We start from the raw sequence: 17,941 nt of genomic DNA, 5'->3' as shown, positions 1-17,941 counted from the left end.
TAACTCTATAGTCTGTTGAAAGAAATGAAAATATGTATAGTCACTTAAAGTTGCACACAAACTGGCCAGCTGCCAGAGCACACTGTAGTTAAATGTCATGAGAACCCAAAACACAATAATTCTCTTGAACTTTATCTATAAAATCGTACCCGTCCATTATGTCATTGTTTTGAGTAATCGCCAGAAATATCACGTACGATAAGGTTCACATAATCCGACATTGAATTATTATATAATACAGTTTTATTATCATCAATTATATGATATAATAAGAACAATACGCCAGGCAGCAATATGAGCCGACGTTGATGCGCCTGGTCATGGTTTCCCATATCATATACTTCACTCTCGTCGATTACCACCCCGTGCGTATCGCAAATGCCAAATTACGTGCGCTTACGATTTCAAGAAAGCCTTTGTATCTGTATGTGTATGTGTGCGTGTCTGTACGATACATGTAAGTCAGCGTATACATATTGACAAGGCCGAGAAGGGCTTGTTGCAATGGCCGAGGAGATTATTATCAATAAATTAATTAACGTTAAAATAACAAACAGTCATGTTGTACAAACTAAAAAGTAAAGTACAGTCTGATAAATGTGTAGAATAAAGGCACTTCAGTAATTTTCCTTTCCCAAATCTCGTTTTCCCCCATTCTACCTTCTTCTCTCTTTCTTCCTCTTGGCATCGGTGAATCCATATGTGAAAGGGTCACAGCTCGAGCACGAATAGAAAAAAAAGAAAAGAAAGCAGGTGAAAATCATGAACCCCTGTGATCGGTGCACCACCTTAGAAGCACTTGCGGTGCACGATGCCAGGTCCGGACTCGTCGTATTCCTGCTTGGAGATCCACATCTGTTGGAAGGTGGACAGTGAGGCCAAGATGGATCCACCGATCCATACGGAGTACTTCCTCTCGGGGGGAGCGATGATCTTGATCTTGATGGTCGATGGAGCCAGGGCAGTGATTTCTTTCTGCATACGATCGGCAATACCGGGGTACATGGTGGTACCACCAGAGAGTACGGTGTTGGCGTACAGATCCTTACGGATGTCGACGTCGCACTTCATGATGGAGTTATAGACGGTTTCATGGATACCGCAGGATTCCATACCCAGGAAGGAAGGTTGGAACAGGGCTTCTGGGCAACGGAACCTCTCGTTACCGATGGTGATCACCTGTCCATCGGGCAACTCGTAGCTCTTCTCGAGGGAGGTGCTGGCAGCAGCGGTGGCCATTTCCTGTTCGAAGTCCAGGGCGACATAGCAAAGTTTCTCCTTGATGTCGCGCACGATTTCTCGCTCAGCCGTGGTCGTGAAGCTGTAACCTCTCTCGGTAAGGATCTTCATGAGGTAGTCGGTCAAATCGCGACCGGCTAAGTCCAGTCGGAGGATGGCGTGAGGAAGGGCATAACCTTCGTAGATGGGTACGGTGTGCGAGACACCATCTCCCGAGTCCAAGACGATACCGGTGGTACGACCGGAAGCGTACAGGGAGAGCACGGCCTGGATGGCGACGTACATGGCCGGGCTGTTGAAGGTTTCGAACATGATCTGGGTCATCTTTTCACGGTTAGCTTTCGGATTCAGAGGGGCCTCGGTGAGAAGGACTGGATGTTCCTCAGGAGCAACTCGCAATTCGTTGTAGAAGGTGTGGTGCCAAATCTTCTCCATATCATCCCAATTGGTAATGATACCGTGTTCTATAGGATACTTTAAGGTAAGTATACCTCTTTTACTTTGGGCCTCGTCTCCTACGTAGCTGTCTTTCTGACCCATACCGACCATCACACCCTGCAATGGTTATTAACAGTATTAGCGAGACATGGTACTAAAAAGATGGCGTACATATTGGAATTTCATGATGATTTTCAAAATTACCATACCTGATGACGTGGGCGGCCAACAATGCTGGGGAAGACAGCACGCGGTGCGTCATCTCCAGCGAATCCCGCCTTGCACATACCGGACCCATTGTCCACGACTAGTGCCGCAACATCATCATCACACATCTTGTTTGATTATTAGTGTTACCTACTGTAGAAATGAAATTTGAAATGCATATGAACCTGAATTTTGTGCGTTTGTGTTCGATCATATTTTTTCTTTTATTAGGTGGTTAATAGTTAGATATTAATATTTTAATGCAACTTTTACTTCTTCACAGGCATCTTGATAAGAGGTTTGAGAATCAGGGGGTTGAATCAGTGAAAGGACAAAAATCATACGATTTTTATGGAGCAAATGCGCAGTATTAGAAATAGGTAGAGAAAGTACGTTTCAATCACTAGAATTTGAATTGCAAAAAAGAATATTTGGTATAATTAATAAAATATCGAGAATTTCATTAGATACTACTTACAAGCAGAATAAATATCAAGATAAATATCGTTAACAATTTTAACAGGAGATACTAAAAAGGAACTGTTAATTTAAACTAAATATTTGTCATAAGAATTAGTCTACATATTGCAGTTATCTAATCGTTGATTATTAAAATACTACCATAATTATACGATCGAATAATTATCATCGTTAAACGTTTGCTACTCATTGTTTTAAAAGAAGAGCGTCTAATTGCAAACCAATCGAACAAAGAATCGCCTATAAAAGCCAACAGTAGCAACGTATACTAAAAAGAACACAGGCATTGGTATCACATTTGCGGAACATCACTTCACAATGAGGATTCGATGACATGCAAGGATCCTGCAACGATCGACTGCGTTCGGTCCTCGTACACTCTCTCGGCAAGGTCGATACTGATTTCCGGTGCGAAGTCACTGAAACGACGCGAATTACACCTTGCAAAAACCTCGTTTCTACACACTGTTTCCTGTTCTCCGAGGCACGAGGACCGAGCCGGTCGTCCGCGATTATCATGCGTGCAACCCTCGTCTCGATCCAACGATCAAGAAGAAAGCTCACCGGTTACACACCAGCACGCTGTTTTAGCGGATGCAAACTAACGGAACACTCGTTCGATTTACCGTTCGCTAATGAGTCGAGAGATCGGCAATGGTCGCTTAGGGCGTACGTCGTGCAAGAGACCGAGAGCGGCGAGTGGCACAGTGCCGGCTCTGTGGGGTCCCTTTATCCATATCGGTTCGCAGCCGAAAATAGCGATCCGCCCCTTAGATGGAAATCTATCGTGCATTAACACTCGTCTCGGCCCGCCGCCACCGCCTAGTCCTTAGCCGCCCTAACCGTGACGCCGAGAAGGAGAGACGCCGTGCGTCGCGACGAGGCGGCGGCCGACGGCCCCCCAATCCAAATAAGGACTCGTCACGCGCCAGGGCCGTCTTCCGTTAGGCGCTAATCGGCCGAGGGTCGAAGGGCACCGGCGTCCAATCTGATTCATCCTCCAATTTATGTGTCATCATATTCATTAACAGGAAGGTGGACACAGAGCATATGTACAGCTTGTTCTTCTTACCTAACGTGTCCTGTATCTAATGTTTCTTCATTTTTCAAAATACGTTGAAATATTCGAGGTATCTGGTATTTTTTACCTTTTAAATAAAGTTACGTTATAAACAAAGGCTGTAAGAAAATGACAAAATATTTTTATTCGATCGAAGAACAACGGAGATGATTTAAAGTAAACGATGAAGTTCAATTTCCTTTCAACTTAAATGTAGATAGAACATTTGATTTCTATCGTCGAAGAAAGGAAGAGGCGATCTCCGAATGACTATAGCTATAACGTTGGTGCATTTATGGGAGGATCAAAGGTGCGAAAATGTATAAAATGTCCCAAGTTTATGATATTTGGCGGCTGCTTTGTTTAGATTCTATTTCTTTAATTGTCATAAATATGAATTTACGTGAATATCCGCGGTGTATTTGTATCTGGTAATGCGATTACGTGTATAAATACTTGCTTCTGTATTTAACCGGAAAATTAGGATTTACGTGTAAGTTGAATTTAATTAATTAAAAGCAAAAGAAAAATTTATGTGGGTGTTAGCAGTAGTAATAGTCTATAAATATAGAGCTTGGTGAAGCTTATGGGATCTTGAGATTGCAGTGTTTTTGAATGAAAAGTTTAGATCGGTGTGTCGGTAGCTTTTAATAGACATGAAAGTTTATGAGGTTCGGACGAAATGTGCTTCGTGAAAGGGAGATTCAACAAAGTGGATTTCGATGTTTACGATACGTAGTAAATGAGTGTTTATCAATTAATAAATGTTTCGTTTAGGATTGCGTTATTTTCGAATTCAAGTTAGGAAGATACGCATCCGGTTAACAAGAAGGGATAAACCAAAGAGAAACCTGGAATAAATTTCTTAAATACGAGATGATCTTTCAACAAAAGAAATCTTTCAATAAATACGTTATAGCTAAAATTTAATCACTAGATACGTGTAGCTGAAATTAAGTTGAATTTTGCGTGCCTTTGCGAAATATTTTTCGTGCGTTCTCCTCTAACTGAATCGACAATATCTCGAAACTACTTTATCCGTAACAAATTTAAAAAATTTGTAAAAAATTTCCACGCGGAATTTACAGTACAACGATAAAACAATAAAAAAATATCTGATTGAAAGGAATAAAAAGATTTATCTGCTTAAGATCTACGAAAAGTAAAATACTAAAACAACGAAAAGCATAAAAACTACACCCATAGAAATAGCATAATAGAAATTTAGATATTATCCCTCTGAAACGAATATATTAGCCCAACCGATTATCCTTCTAATTTCATCGATTGACGTTCGATTTCATAATTTCGAACTCTCGTTATCCGAAACTTCTCTCTTGAAATATGAAATTTTTAAGGCCGCTGATCTCTAAAATGTCCACGCTAACAAACGCATTATTTCGCGGCTGTCATTCATACTCGTAAACGAATAATATATGACTTCATATGGCCGCAGCGTGCCAACAATAATAATCCGAATTACAGTTGGGACGCGACGCCATTTTCGATGCTAAACGATCCGTATATTATGGTTGCGTGCAACGCCGGGTGTAAATGGCTCAATCAGCCATTTACGGTCAATGAAATGCATATAGAATCGAATTATTGGACGATTAGGCTGCTTTCTATAATTGGGAGTGCACGGGGCGACCACGTAGCTCGAGCCACCACCGATCCCCTCCACCTTTTTGCAAGAGCCACCGTCGAACCGTACGACCGATTCGCAGATTCGCATTGCCGTGTTTCAACCCCGAAACGGCACGTCTTTGTCGCAAATGAACTTCCACACGGAATCCCCTTGTAAGCATACAGACGGTGATTCGATCGATCGACCAACAGTTTCCAAGTTTCGTGACCGTGCAAGAAGATGACGATGTTCGGTGGAATGTTCGAAGGTGATGAGATTTTCATTTATATAAGAATATCGGTAGAAATTGAGGGTGCTCATGACAAAGACGACCCTTGCCAAGCCTTTTTGCTATTTAGATAGTAACGCGTTTCAGAAAATTCACGACTTAGCGGAATCGGTATTACGAAAAATGATCTATGTCCGGATCTATCGTCGAATGAAAATCGAACAGTTGTGCCAAAATTTTATAATTGAATTAGATATAGCTGTTGGATTTAGTTCGATATACTTAGAGGCACGCTCGTAGTTATAATGCGATACGATGTATATTTCGTTAAGAAAAATTGTAATGTACGAAAGACGCTATGGGGTGTTGTTTGAATTTCCTGAGAAAAGACAAACACAAACAAGAGTCGTTTTTGCTACCAGGCCTTTGATCAAAGTATAACTTTCGCGGAGAATTAAGTACGTTAAAGTACTTTATCAATGTACGTTGTCAGTGATGTAATTATCGGTTAAGGAAAGATATCAATGATAATAATTGTTATTTAAGTGTTGATATCTTTTATCGTAACCGTCGAGTATATTATAGAGTTGTAAAGAATTCGAGTTGCACGTAGAATTGCAAGAATTGCAATTGCAAGAAAGAGGAATCTTTATAGAAGAATGGAGGAATTTTGAAGAACCAAATTCTTCTTTTCATGCATGTGTACTTAGTGTGTAATTCAACAATTTTAAGGAAGTAAGAAGACGGCAAAATAATTCTACGTATAAGGATATTCGGACTACCTTTTGTATAAATATCACAATATCAAATTTGAGCAATTGATTAGCGTGATGAATACAAATTTGCAGATACTGCGATGCGAAAGACACAAACAGGACAAGCACTCAATCTATGGACTACGCTACAGGAGAAAGCCAGCATTAAAGGGGAGCGTGTTCCTGGATGAGCGCGCGTCTATCCTTAACAAATTGGCGACGAAGCTTACGATAACGTAAAGAAGTCCGTTTGGATACCCCGGTAATTTTGATAGAAGCAATGAGTTACTCCTTCGTGTAATTCAATCCATGCATGGTAGATGACGATACGTATATTACTATCCTTTCCAAAATGTTATTTATGTTGAATACGAGTGCTGAGATTTGAATAAATATATTTTTTCTAGAAATTTTAAATTTGTTAAGCCGATATTTTACCCTGTTTTTATTGATGTATGCAAAACTTTTATCTAGTACAGCCTATCAATACGAACGTATAGTAATTGATGGCTAGTCCCTTTCTTTCAATTTGATCCTAATATTTGCAGTGTCCCCCTCCCCCCTCCCAAATTGCAAATGCACGATTCTAATGAGAAATTATCCGGTTTGTATCTCATTGTAACATATTTAATCGTAATGTAGTGTGAAATAATGTTTTGGTCAACAAAAATGAAATATTTTTCGATTCGATCAGAAGAATAGATACTTCATGATTGAAGAATATTGTACGAAAGATATAATAGAATTGAAAATAAATCGATTATTAAATAGCAATTGATATTCAGGGAATCGTAAAATGAAAAGCTACGTTTTGATTAGTTGTAAGAATATAAGACTGATTTATTCCGTAGATGTAAACTTATATACAAAAGATGACGTGTATGTTCAGACCATGTTCGTCGGAAAAAATCTCACCGCCACGTAGAAACAGTGCCGATAGAATTGAACTAACGGAGTCGCAGCTAGACGAAGCGGTACGGCAGTGAACGGTGTGTTTGGGGAAAAGGTGTAGCAATAACAATATCGATAGTAATAATAATTTGAATCGAGCATAACTGCTTAGAAGCACTTGCGGTGAACGATGCCAGGGCCGGACTCGTCGTACTCCTGTTTGGAGATCCACATCTGTTGGAAGGTGGACAGGGAGGCCAGGATGGATCCACCGATCCATACGGAGTATTTCCTCTCGGGGGGAGCGATGATCTTGATCTTGATGGTCGATGGGGCCAGGGCAGTGATTTCTTTCTGCATACGGTCGGCAATACCGGGGTACATGGTGGTACCGCCAGAGAGTACGTTGTTGGCGTACAGATCCTTACGGATGTCGACGTCGCACTTCATGATGGAGTTGTAGACGGTTTCATGGATACCGCAGGATTCCATACCCAGGAAGGAAGGTTGGAACAGGGCTTCTGGGCAACGGAACCTCTCGTTACCGATGGTGATCACCTGTCCATCGGGCAACTCGTAGCTCTTCTCGAGGGAGGTGCTGGCAGCAGCGGTGGCCATTTCCTGTTCGAAGTCCAGGGCGACATAGCAAAGTTTCTCCTTGATGTCGCGCACGATTTCTCGTTCAGCCGTGGTCGTGAAGCTGTAGCCTCTCTCGGTGAGGATCTTCATGAGGTAGTCGGTCAAATCGCGACCGGCCAAGTCCAGACGGAGGATGGCGTGAGGAAGGGCATAACCTTCGTAGATGGGTACGGTGTGCGAGACACCATCTCCCGAGTCCAAGACGATACCGGTGGTACGACCGGAAGCGTACAGGGAGAGCACGGCCTGGATGGCGACGTACATGGCCGGGCTGTTGAAGGTTTCGAACATGATCTGGGTCATCTTTTCGCGGTTAGCTTTTGGGTTCAAGGGAGCTTCGGTGAGGAGGACTGGGTGTTCCTCAGGGGCAACACGCAATTCGTTGTAGAAGGTGTGATGCCAGATCTTCTCCATATCATCCCAGTTGGTGATGATGCCGTGCTCGATCGGGTATTTCAAGGTGAGAATACCTCTCTTGCTCTGAGCCTCGTCGCCGACATAGCTGTCTTTCTGACCCATACCGACCATCACACCCTGATGTCTGGGGCGACCTACGATCGAGGGGAATACGGCACGGGGAGCGTCGTCTCCGGCGAAACCGGCCTTGCACATACCGGATCCATTGTCGACAACAAGGGCTGCTACTTCGTCGTCGCACATTTTGCCTTTTCTTCGATTTTAAGTGTCTGTAACAGAAATCACAGTTGTTCTTAATTTCACATCATCACTTTCTTTATATGACCGTTTGATAACATTGATGTCTAGTGTCATCAAATATTTGATTTTATCAAATACCTATCTGTTTCCAATATTATCGTAGCGAGTATATCTATTTCCGTAGACCTTACACTGATTTATTGCGAAAACCTGTCGGAGATTTGTAACGTATGGCACTAATACTTGATGGGTTGTAAAATTCGTTCGTATGTATCTTTGATGGAAAACAATTGTGTTTATATCAGGAAAAAAATGTGAGGAAAATCGTAAGAAAAGTACGTGTAGTTGAAAGAGCTAGGAGTGAAATTCTATTATCATTTTCAGCAACTCAATAGTTTCGAGAGAAAGAATTCTTGTACGAAATGATTCTTCTATTTTAACTCAACAATACAGAACTTTTATAACTTGCGAAATCCTACTTTACGTTATATTTAATTTACTAAACGGAAAATCTAAGAGTCAGTTTTTAAGTAGCAAAAGTATTCTCACGAAACAAAATGAAAACAAAAAGAAGAATTCAAAATAATTCTCCAACGAAAGAAAAAACAATCGTTCGCTCGATAAATATCGTTCAGTTAGAAGTTATGTGTACGCAAAAGTGTAGGAAGCTAGTGAAACGGTATAGGCATCGTGTAGCGCGATGAAGTTTTCGCGGAAAGCGTTGACGCTCGCCAGAATTGACCCAGTTGCCTATAAAACGATAGGCAAGCGGCCCCGGCGTCGCGGCACTATTTCGGGGCGCCGCAACGCTAACTTTAGACGTACGACCGACGGACGATCCCTAATAAGTGCAAGCGACGATTATGGTGGGTAACATCGTCTCTGCTCGCCGCGGCTCCGCTCGGACCACGAAAGATACAGCATAACGACGTGGCTCGCGCGTGCCAAAATTATGCTCTGCTCGCAAAAGGACCAACTTCGCACACGGGCAAAGACCTCCAATATGCCTAAACATGACGATAGAGTCGGCCATTCGCCCCGTGCAAGTATTTTTGGCACTCGTGATTAGCTGGTTAGAAGAATTTCGATATCGAGAGAAGAAATTCGCGCGTAAAATGATGATACATCAGCGAGGAAATTTTAAAAACGATTGGAAATTCGTCGATGACAGCTGTCTTTTGTAATCAGAGCGAGTATTCTTTCAAGTATACAGTTATATGTAATTTTGCAAGCAGAAAGTAGTTAGCTTGAGTTTTTAGGTTTCGATATCTTTTTATATCGTTAATTGGATTTTGCGTTACCATAAATGGGGTAGTAATTTATGATTTTACCGTTGGATAGGTGTTAGCAAGCTGCGATGGTTTTAAAGTAGATATTTTGTAAGTGCAGAGAACAGATGTAATTTGTAGAACTTGCTGTTTAATGATTTCAAATTTACTAAGATAAATGTTATCAAATAATGCAAAGACGACTTGGACTAATTTAAAGGTTCTCGTATGTCAAAATTAAACGATAGCGTGGTAATATCTAATTTCATATATATCTTTCTTTTTTAAAAAATTCGAACGATAAGCGAGAAAATTTGTTCTGCTCTAAAAATAGTATTTCTAACTATTCTCGGTAACTTAATAAGGCCAGCGAAATCGTGTACACAAAACGTATTGAACGAATAAAAAGTTTCAATGATTCCGTATGATTGATTCAAATCGGCGATGAGAAATAAAAATTCTTTTAGAAAATAAATATCCCCAAGATCTAGTCTACTACATACATAGCACTCTTCGTTGATGCGTAATTTACAAATAGATATGAAATTCAAACACTAACCTGATTTAGTATTTCAAATATTACGATAAAAATATATAAAATATTAGCCAAAAAAACAGATATATAGTGTTGGATACTTTCGATTACAAGAATGAATTTTCCTAAAGAGATCGTATTACTTGTTGCGTTTAAAACAAAGGTAGATATCAAAAGATCGAATAAAACAATTGCTTCAACGTTTGACGGAAAGAAAATCTAAACCCAATTATTGCTATCCAAAGTTTTCAATAAAAGCGAAGATTCTACATCGCATTAATAAGCTGGAAACAAGTATCAAAATACGATTTAACATATACACGATGCAGCTGAAGGAACTCTTTTAAAATTAAGCTACCGTACAAATGTAACTCGTAAATAATAGGTCGTCTTCTGCAAAGAAAAATTAATCAGTTAAGTGATTTCTATTACAAAATGCTACAAAATTACTTCTGGTTCTCAGAACACACGCAATTAACCCTCGATGCTATTTCAGATGCGAGATACCGGAAGGAAACTCGACCACTCCCTTAAAAGTCTAACAGCGTACCGCTATGCCTCCAACTATGGCTCTCTTCTATCCAAAGGATCGGTTGAAAAATCCTACGACCCGATCGATATAACAAAATCAATCGCAGGAATGGATCGGCTTCCGGTATCTTCTATGGTGTCGAGGGTTCTTGGTGGTAGCCGATAGCGTCCGTGATAAATGAAATATCGTTTCCAGAGAACAGTTTCTACGTACCGTGCACGGGACAGAGTTGGAGTGGCGTCTGTGCCTTGGGAGCGTCCCGACGTCGAATATATGCTCTCGTCAGAACGCCCCCGCATTCTCGTGGGATGCTTCTTGCCCGACAGGCACGAAAAAGGCTTGCCTCGCGTGGCGTCGCGACGCTCGCCGAACTAGGCGGCCCCAGGCCCTAAGCGGACCGAGGAAAATACGCCGCTTTGAAAATTCACACTATCGTCACTTCCTATGCTTCTACCATCTTTCGTTCCTGTTCTACTCTATAACGCTTCGTTTCTTCTCTTGGCCCTTCTTCGTATCCGAAGGATATCTTTCCCGAAACACTTCCAAGTTTCCATCGATACCGTTTCTTCTTTCTCGTTTCTTTTCTAAATATCTTTTCTCTTATCTAAATAATTTTTTCGAAACAGTTTCGAGAAGAATTTCCACACATGCCGTTTCTCCTACTGTTTTCTTCTTTACTTTCGTATTTGAAATACGATTTCTTCGAAAAAAATGTCTAAAGGAGAGTTTCCGTAAATATCGTTTCCTCTTCCGTTGCTTTTCTTCGAACCTATAGAATAATTTTCCTGAAATAGTTTCGAAAGAAGTTTTCATAGATACCGTTCCGTCTCTTTCGCGTCTTTTCTTCGTATTTGAAGAATAATTTTTCTAAGGCAGCTTCGTCAAGCATCGTTTCGTCTCCCATTTTAGGAAGAAACGGTGAACCGCTGATCTTAAGATCGCGTATAGTTTATTCTAAGAATTAACTGAAACAAACAGAGAATTTTATCGAACGGATTATCAGAGAATTTGTGGCCGAGCTTGTGTTTAGTAGCCTGTTTTGTTTCAACATGTTCCATGAAAGCTAAGTTAAACTTAGGGGCTAAGGTGTACGCTACTAGTTCTCCAAGTCACCAGTTAGGTTTTCATCTTGTTTTATTACGGAAGTCGGCTTTCGTGCTTCTATCGTTTTGCTTAAAGTGCCATGTAATGTAAGAGCTGGCTACGCTTTGCTTGCACGGAGTATGATGTATATAGAAAGCGGGAGCACTGATTTATCTCATGTACAAATAGAGTTCCGCGTAAATTCTCGAAGTACTTATGCTGGACTTAATATCGTACTTCAGAAAGATGCAAATTGGCTGTTAACTGTTAATGTTTCAATGTCTGGAAATTGTCTCGACTCGTTAAACGATACTTTTCCATGGAAAAGTAAGAGGCAATCGTAGTTTCTGTTACGTAAATGAGACACGTAACCGAAGCATATTTTCAAATTTTTGTTTATTTCTGTGGGTATGAACAAATACTAGAAATTTTATGTCATTTCTCTGTAAGAAAAAGACAGCTTTTCCACTTGATTTGGAGTGAAATTCATCGCAAAATACGATCGCCGCCTAGAAATATAGGACACGACGAATGCTATGAATTTTCAATACCACAAAGACCGAGTGTGCTGTTGTGAATTTTGTTTGTACTTCGTGTCATCATCTTTCGTGAATTTTACTTTAAATTGTAAATTGAAAAGTTATCTTCCATGCTTATCATTTACTTTTACCTTTAAAATTTGTCTAACTCCAAACGTTATCATAGTTATCAAAAGTCTCATATTTAACAAACTCTTGTAAGATTATGTTTTGTCAGCACATACAGACTTTAATCCATATTCATTTATATAAATTATTAATACATTTCCACAAACATTTTCTCTGAGCTAAACCTAATATTTACTATATAATTCTAATCGATCTTTTCATGAAAAGTACATGATGGGTCGTGAAATTTAAATTATTTTCCGATTTTAGTACGGAATTGTTCAGTGCTAAAATTACATAAAATACAAACAACGGATTACTATAGAAAATATAGATGTCTCGATGGATTAACACATTAGCCGCCACTGACATAATATTATCATAGTTGAAATATGGCCAATTGTTAATTACTAAGAAAGGAAGAATTTCTCATTTGTGCAAAGCCAAGTTCTTCGATTCTTGTCGTAATCATAGAAATTATTTAAGAAATTAATTGTAGCAACCAGTGAGCTTAATTACCATTTTCTGCTTTGGGATTCTCGTAAAATTATCAGCTACAAATGTGTTGAGCAGATCGTTTCTTCAATACGATCAAATTTAGTTTTACTCGTAGGCTGACAACGGATCGAGCTTGATCCCTGCGCGATACGTGCTCTCCTCTTTCCCCCAGATATCACAGTAGGAGGAATATTTCGAGATTACGCACCGGGACGAAAATAAATCGCAGGATCCGTAGCTCTTTTATCGGCCATCGTATTCGCTTATCGACGGAAAAGGCTTTCGGTGAACGAAGCGGGCAAAATTACGAAAATGATCAAACTCCTGGCACGTTGCACGATTACCAAACGGCTGAACAAAAAAAGAAAGTTTGAATTTTTCTAATGAATATTTCCGTGGATTTAGAAAAATATATAGTAAAGGGGACCGTGCAGGAGTAGATTAGTCATTTTAGGCCAAGGTCATTCGTTAAGTCCACGTCACAACAATAGTTATTTTAAAACCACTCGAACGCCGACTTTACCCTGTTCTCGCAGACATATTCGGACTTGAGCATCGCGAAGAAAAGAGCAATTCTTTTCTACATAAATTCCTGCATATCAGATACATATACGATGAAACACATGTATAACAGATACACATACGACACGTGCAGCATCGGATGCTGATAATATGTGGCGAATAAAAATTCGTATGTAAATATTTGGCGAACGGATAATAGACATGTGGAATTATAATTAAACGAGAGTTGTGTTTGTTGTTTGTGTTTGAGATGTATTTCCGTATTTGATCGTTTATCCTCTAAACTTAGTTCTGAATAATTTAAATTCAGCAACGCCGATATGCGATACTTTACTCGGAGTGAACGCGAAAGGATATCGAAATCTAGGGAAAAGTCAATGTCTAGTTAATCCTATTAAGGTCGAGCTTTTTGAGTAAGTGTATATATTTTTATGTAACAATTTACGTTACAGGTGTTTCACCGACAAAGTCGACAAGAATCGCAGACTTACGAGAGACGGAACAACATTCTTAAGGAGATCGAACGTGAACATTTCCCAAAAGGGTTTCTGCTCTCGAGCAAGGACACCGTACATTTTAGGTACGTATTAAGGAAAGCAAATACGCCAGATGTAACAAAGCATAATTAACGCATCGAAGTTGAAGGATATGACTAATGATATGAGAGAATGTATATTTAATTTGACTTTTTGATATATCGTATAACAATATAGCAATATAATGTATAATATTTACAAAATAAATTAAAATAGAAGTATATATCGATGGTGAGTTCGCTTCAATTAGCAGGCTAGGTAGAAGTAGGATTTAAGAAATTTGTTGAAGGTGCAGGGATCTCGCGTAACAGTGAGACAAGCGCAGCTTCCCTCGAAGTTGGTCCAATTCTCTCGAAGATCCTGTTTTCTTCTTGCGTGTCCAGAATGTCCCTTTCATAATCGAAAGATGCATTTGGTAGGTAGGTTAGCCGATCTGGCATCGTTCATGGGCCTCGTTTTGATACTAGACGAGGAATGGCCATCCGCGAGTGAGCTCTGTATCGAGAACCAACACCTTTGCCGGGTTCCTCGGTCATGATGAAACAACGGATGAGTGTGACTTTGACAGCCCATTAAAGAGTTGTAGAGTCAACATATATATGATTAGCCAGGTTGTCGCATCTTACAGAGCGACACAGATGACCATAATAATGAACATTCGATGAGATCTGGTGATGATCTGGATATTGTGATATTTTGATAAAATTTCTTTATCGCAGCATGTGAGTTGCTTAAAGGAAACCGATGGATCGTATGCTCGGTTTCCCCGAAGTCGATCGATGTTTCTTCGACGTTCGTGCGACGTTGCTGAATCGTCAGCAATGCGCTTAGAAGCACTTGCGGTGGACAATGCCAGGGCCGGACTCGTCGTACTCCTGTTTGGAGATCCACATCTGTTGGAAGGTGGACAGGGAGGCCAAGATGGATCCACCGATCCATACGGAGTATTTCCTCTCGGGGGGAGCGATGATCTTGATCTTGATGGTCGATGGGGCCAGAGCAGTGATTTCTTTCTGCATACGGTCGGCAATACCGGGGTACATGGTGGTACCGCCAGAGAGTACGTTGTTGGCGTACAGATCCTTACGGATGTCGACGTCGCACTTCATGATGGAGTTGTAGACGGTTTCATGGATACCGCAGGATTCCATACCCAGGAAGGAAGGTTGGAACAGGGCTTCTGGGCAACGGAACCTCTCGTTACCGATGGTGATCACCTGTCCATCGGGCAACTCGTAGCTCTTCTCGAGGGAGGTGCTGGCAGCAGCGGTGGCCATTTCCTGTTCGAAGTCCAGGGCGACATAGCAAAGTTTCTCCTTGATGTCGCGCACGATTTCTCGTTCAGCCGTGGTCGTGAAGCTGTAGCCTCTCTCGGTGAGGATCTTCATGAGGTAGTCGGTCAAATCGCGACCGGCCAAGTCCAGACGGAGGATGGCGTGAGGAAGGGCATAACCTTCGTAGATGGGTACGGTGTGCGAGACACCATCTCCCGAGTCCAAGACGATACCGGTGGTACGACCGGAAGCGTACAGGGAGAGCACGGCCTGGATGGCGACGTACATGGCCGGGCTGTTGAAGGTTTCGAACATGATCTGGGTCATCTTTTCGCGGTTAGCTTTTGGGTTCAGGGGAGCTTCGGTGAGGAGGACTGGGTGTTCCTCAGGGGCAACACGCAATTCGTTGTAGAAGGTGTGATGCCAGATCTTCTCCATATCATCCCAGTTGGTGATGATGCCGTGCTCGATCGGGTATTTCAAGGTGAGAATACCTCTCTTGCTTTGTGCTTCGTCGCCGACATAGCTGTCTTTCTGACCCATACCGACCATCACACCCTGATGTCTGGGGCGACCTACGATCGAGGGGAATACGGCGCGGGGAGCGTCGTCTCCGGCGAAACCGGCCTTGCACATACCGGATCCATTGTCGACAACAAGGGCTGCTACTTCGTCGTCGCACATTTTGCTGCTTTTTTAGTGTCTCTGAAAAAGAATTTATCGCCGGTTATGCAACTAATTCTGCTGCTATAATTGCTTTCTTCATAATTAAACTTCAATCATAACATTTATAAATCATCCAACAATTACCGAGTCTAAGAGTAAAGAGTTAGAAATTTTGTACTAGAGGTGAATTGAATTTGAATTTGTTGCTTACGAATTTATTAATCATTGCAAGAAATATGACACTTTTTCGAAAGGAAGGAGTTTTATAAGAGAAGCTTCTATTATCGATCGTTCTTTAATGTACCAATTCTATCAATCTAACAATTAATTTTTACTTTTAAATCTTTTTAGTATTTCAAAAGAATTATTGTCTATTTCAAAATCTTTATCGATATCTTAAAATAATTGAATCGTAGGACGATGCCAGTTTCACTTTTCATCCAAGTTTGTCTACTTCGTCCAACCCTTGTAACAATCTTCCACACTCGATAAAATGTATCCGTGCACCTATTCCCACATGACAATTGTGAAATCCTATTAATCGATTCCCTAGTTGATCACTTGTGTCACCACAAAGCACCGATCGTCCAAGACGAGCGCTACACTACACAACCTTCTTCGATGCTTCTTTTCAATATACGAAAGAAAAAAAAAATGTAATGTGAAGGCTTGGCAGAATTACTAACCGTGGGGGTGAGTTGTGAATCGACGGGCGACTGAGGAGCGGCTGAGGCTCGAGGGCGCCGCGACGCCAGATATAACATCCGCAGCGTACGCGACGCTACCGAAGATGGGCACGCGGGACGCCTCCAGGGCTGGCCAGTGCGTCTGCCCACGCGAAAGCTTCGTGTGACGATGTCTGCGGACCAGACACGCTACGAACCAGGAAATTAGTATAGCGCTCGGCATCGGAATCTCGGTAGAGGGTGGACAGTAATACGAATTTGGACGGCCCTGGCCGTTCGAGAACAGCGGGGAGAATTATGCGGCTGCCTCCCACCGGCTCTCCAACCTTATCCAAGTAGCGCATAATCTTGGCTAGAATTAGTTTTTGCATTGAACCATCGGTATTTGCGATTTTTCAACGTTAGCACGCTGCTCGAACAAATCGTCGCTTCCTACGTGATATGGCTATGTAAATCGATCAACGTTCAGGATAATTTGATATTTTATTCGGAACTCAAACGTTGCTTGTGTATCATCATCAAACGTTTCGCGATGGCTAATTGATTTTATCAAAGAGTAAGGTTTCATCGATATTTCCATGTTTATTACTAAGTTAATGGTAGAAATCAGGAGGTGATTCCGCATTGGTAATGTGTTTGAGCTTATTCGTATTTCTTAGGCTGTTCTATGCAGATTTGAAACGTTCTTATAGTTTGCCGGTAATTCAACAGGTCACTGGCTCGACTTGAGCGCGTGTGTAACCAAATCAAGGCATTAACGGGACCGCAGACAAGTATTAATCATTATTTTGAATCTTTTCAGCTTTTATCAGATTGATTTAATGTAAATTAGTCGTAATTCCTAAAATTTAAAATTTAGCTATCAACTCTAAAATTGTATCTGCAGATCAGATTTATTAAATTAATACGAGGCTTTTGTCACTTTTATCGGAATCTATAATTACCAAAGTTAATAATCAAGGACTATTTCATGACGATTTAATTAGTTTTTCAACGATAATTTTTTTAATTTACTATAATTTCATAACTCTTTTTTTTTATAAAATAATGTATGTCTAATGTAGAAGAAAATTTCGTATTTTGAAGGATATCGCAAATTGTAGGAAGTGTGGTTGTTTATCGTGTTAAATTTGTTACACTCGTCACACCGATATTGTGCACGAAAATATGCGCGTAGAATATATTCGCTGCGTCATTACGTAAGATTACTATGTCTTCCAAATCAGCAAATTTTCTGATAATTCCAATAAACAGTTGTATTCTTTTTAAAATTAACCGATGAACTTCATTATCGCAAATATTTTCATTTCTTTAATTAAAATTACCACATTTTCTTTTCCCTACTTTGGTAAGAAAACAGTCTTTGCTGATACGATGAGTTCTATGTTAGCAGAGTGTATTTTAATTATTTACAAATGGTCGGATTTTTGTTTTGATTTTTGCATTACACGAATTATCATTTTACATTTTGA

At 40.6% G+C, this 17,941-nt stretch overlaps 3 protein-coding genes and 1 long non-coding RNA gene across 5 annotated transcripts; 1 reads left to right on the top strand and 3 right to left on the bottom strand.

Annotated features, from left to right (window-relative positions):
- Positions 1-694: 694 nt before the first annotated feature.
- Positions 695-3,149, bottom strand: LOC126916351 (actin, muscle). Of its 2 annotated transcripts, none has more exons than XM_050722064.1 (3): positions 2,991-3,149; positions 1,887-2,037; positions 695-1,794 (listed from the first exon to the last, which is right to left on the bottom strand). In XM_050722064.1, the coding sequence occupies exons 2-3, from the start codon at positions 2,010-2,012 to the stop codon at positions 790-792; spliced, it is 1,131 nt and encodes a 376-aa protein (XP_050578021.1). In that variant the 5' UTR covers positions 2,013-2,037; positions 2,991-3,149; the 3' UTR covers positions 695-789. The 2 variants fall into 2 exon arrangements, with proteins under 2 accessions (XP_050578021.1, XP_050578022.1); XM_050722065.1 differs by having other exon boundaries at positions 1,887-2,034; positions 2,991-3,008.
- A 1,910-nt stretch (positions 3,150-5,059) lies between these two features.
- LOC126916360 (uncharacterized) lies at positions 5,060-6,452 on the top strand. Its single transcript, XR_007710541.1, has 2 exons — positions 5,060-5,319; positions 6,129-6,452. It is a non-coding gene; the product is annotated as an uncharacterized LOC126916360 (long non-coding RNA).
- A 392-nt stretch (positions 6,453-6,844) lies between these two features.
- Positions 6,845-10,938, bottom strand: LOC126916347 (actin, clone 205-like). Its single transcript, XM_050722062.1, has 2 exons — positions 10,771-10,938; positions 6,845-8,251 (listed from the first exon to the last, which is right to left on the bottom strand). Exon 2 carries the CDS (start codon positions 8,223-8,225, stop codon positions 7,095-7,097), a length of 1,131 nt encoding a protein of 376 aa, XP_050578019.1. The 5' UTR covers positions 8,226-8,251; positions 10,771-10,938; the 3' UTR covers positions 6,845-7,094.
- A 3,610-nt stretch (positions 10,939-14,548) lies between these two features.
- LOC126916348 (actin, clone 205-like) lies at positions 14,549-16,635 on the bottom strand. Its single transcript, XM_050722063.1, has 2 exons — positions 16,470-16,635; positions 14,549-15,822 (listed from the first exon to the last, which is right to left on the bottom strand). Exon 2 carries the CDS (start codon positions 15,799-15,801, stop codon positions 14,671-14,673), a length of 1,131 nt encoding a protein of 376 aa, XP_050578020.1. The 5' UTR covers positions 15,802-15,822; positions 16,470-16,635; the 3' UTR covers positions 14,549-14,670.
- Between the last annotated feature and the right edge of the window lie 1,306 nt (positions 16,636-17,941).

This window comes from Bombus affinis, chromosome 5 (genome assembly GCF_024516045.1).
Source record: "Bombus affinis isolate iyBomAffi1 chromosome 5, iyBomAffi1.2, whole genome shotgun sequence".
Classification (NCBI taxonomy): domain Eukaryota; kingdom Metazoa; phylum Arthropoda; class Insecta; order Hymenoptera; family Apidae; genus Bombus; species Bombus affinis.
The sequence above is the reverse complement of the archived record's forward strand: the minus strand, read 5'-3'. Positions and strand labels throughout refer to the sequence as shown.

Coding starts and splice junctions, on each gene's coding strand:
- LOC126916351 (XM_050722064.1), bottom strand. CDS start 2,012: ATGTGTGATGATGATGTTGCGGCACTAGTCGTGGACAATGGGTCCGGT. Junction 1,795..1,886: donor TTGGCCGCCCACGTCATCAG/GTATGGTAATTT, acceptor TAACCATTGCAG/GGTGTGATGGTCGGTATGGG.
- LOC126916347 (XM_050722062.1), bottom strand. CDS start 8,225: ATGTGCGACGACGAAGTAGCAGCCCTTGTTGTCGACAATGGATCCGGT.
- LOC126916348 (XM_050722063.1), bottom strand. CDS start 15,801: ATGTGCGACGACGAAGTAGCAGCCCTTGTTGTCGACAATGGATCCGGT.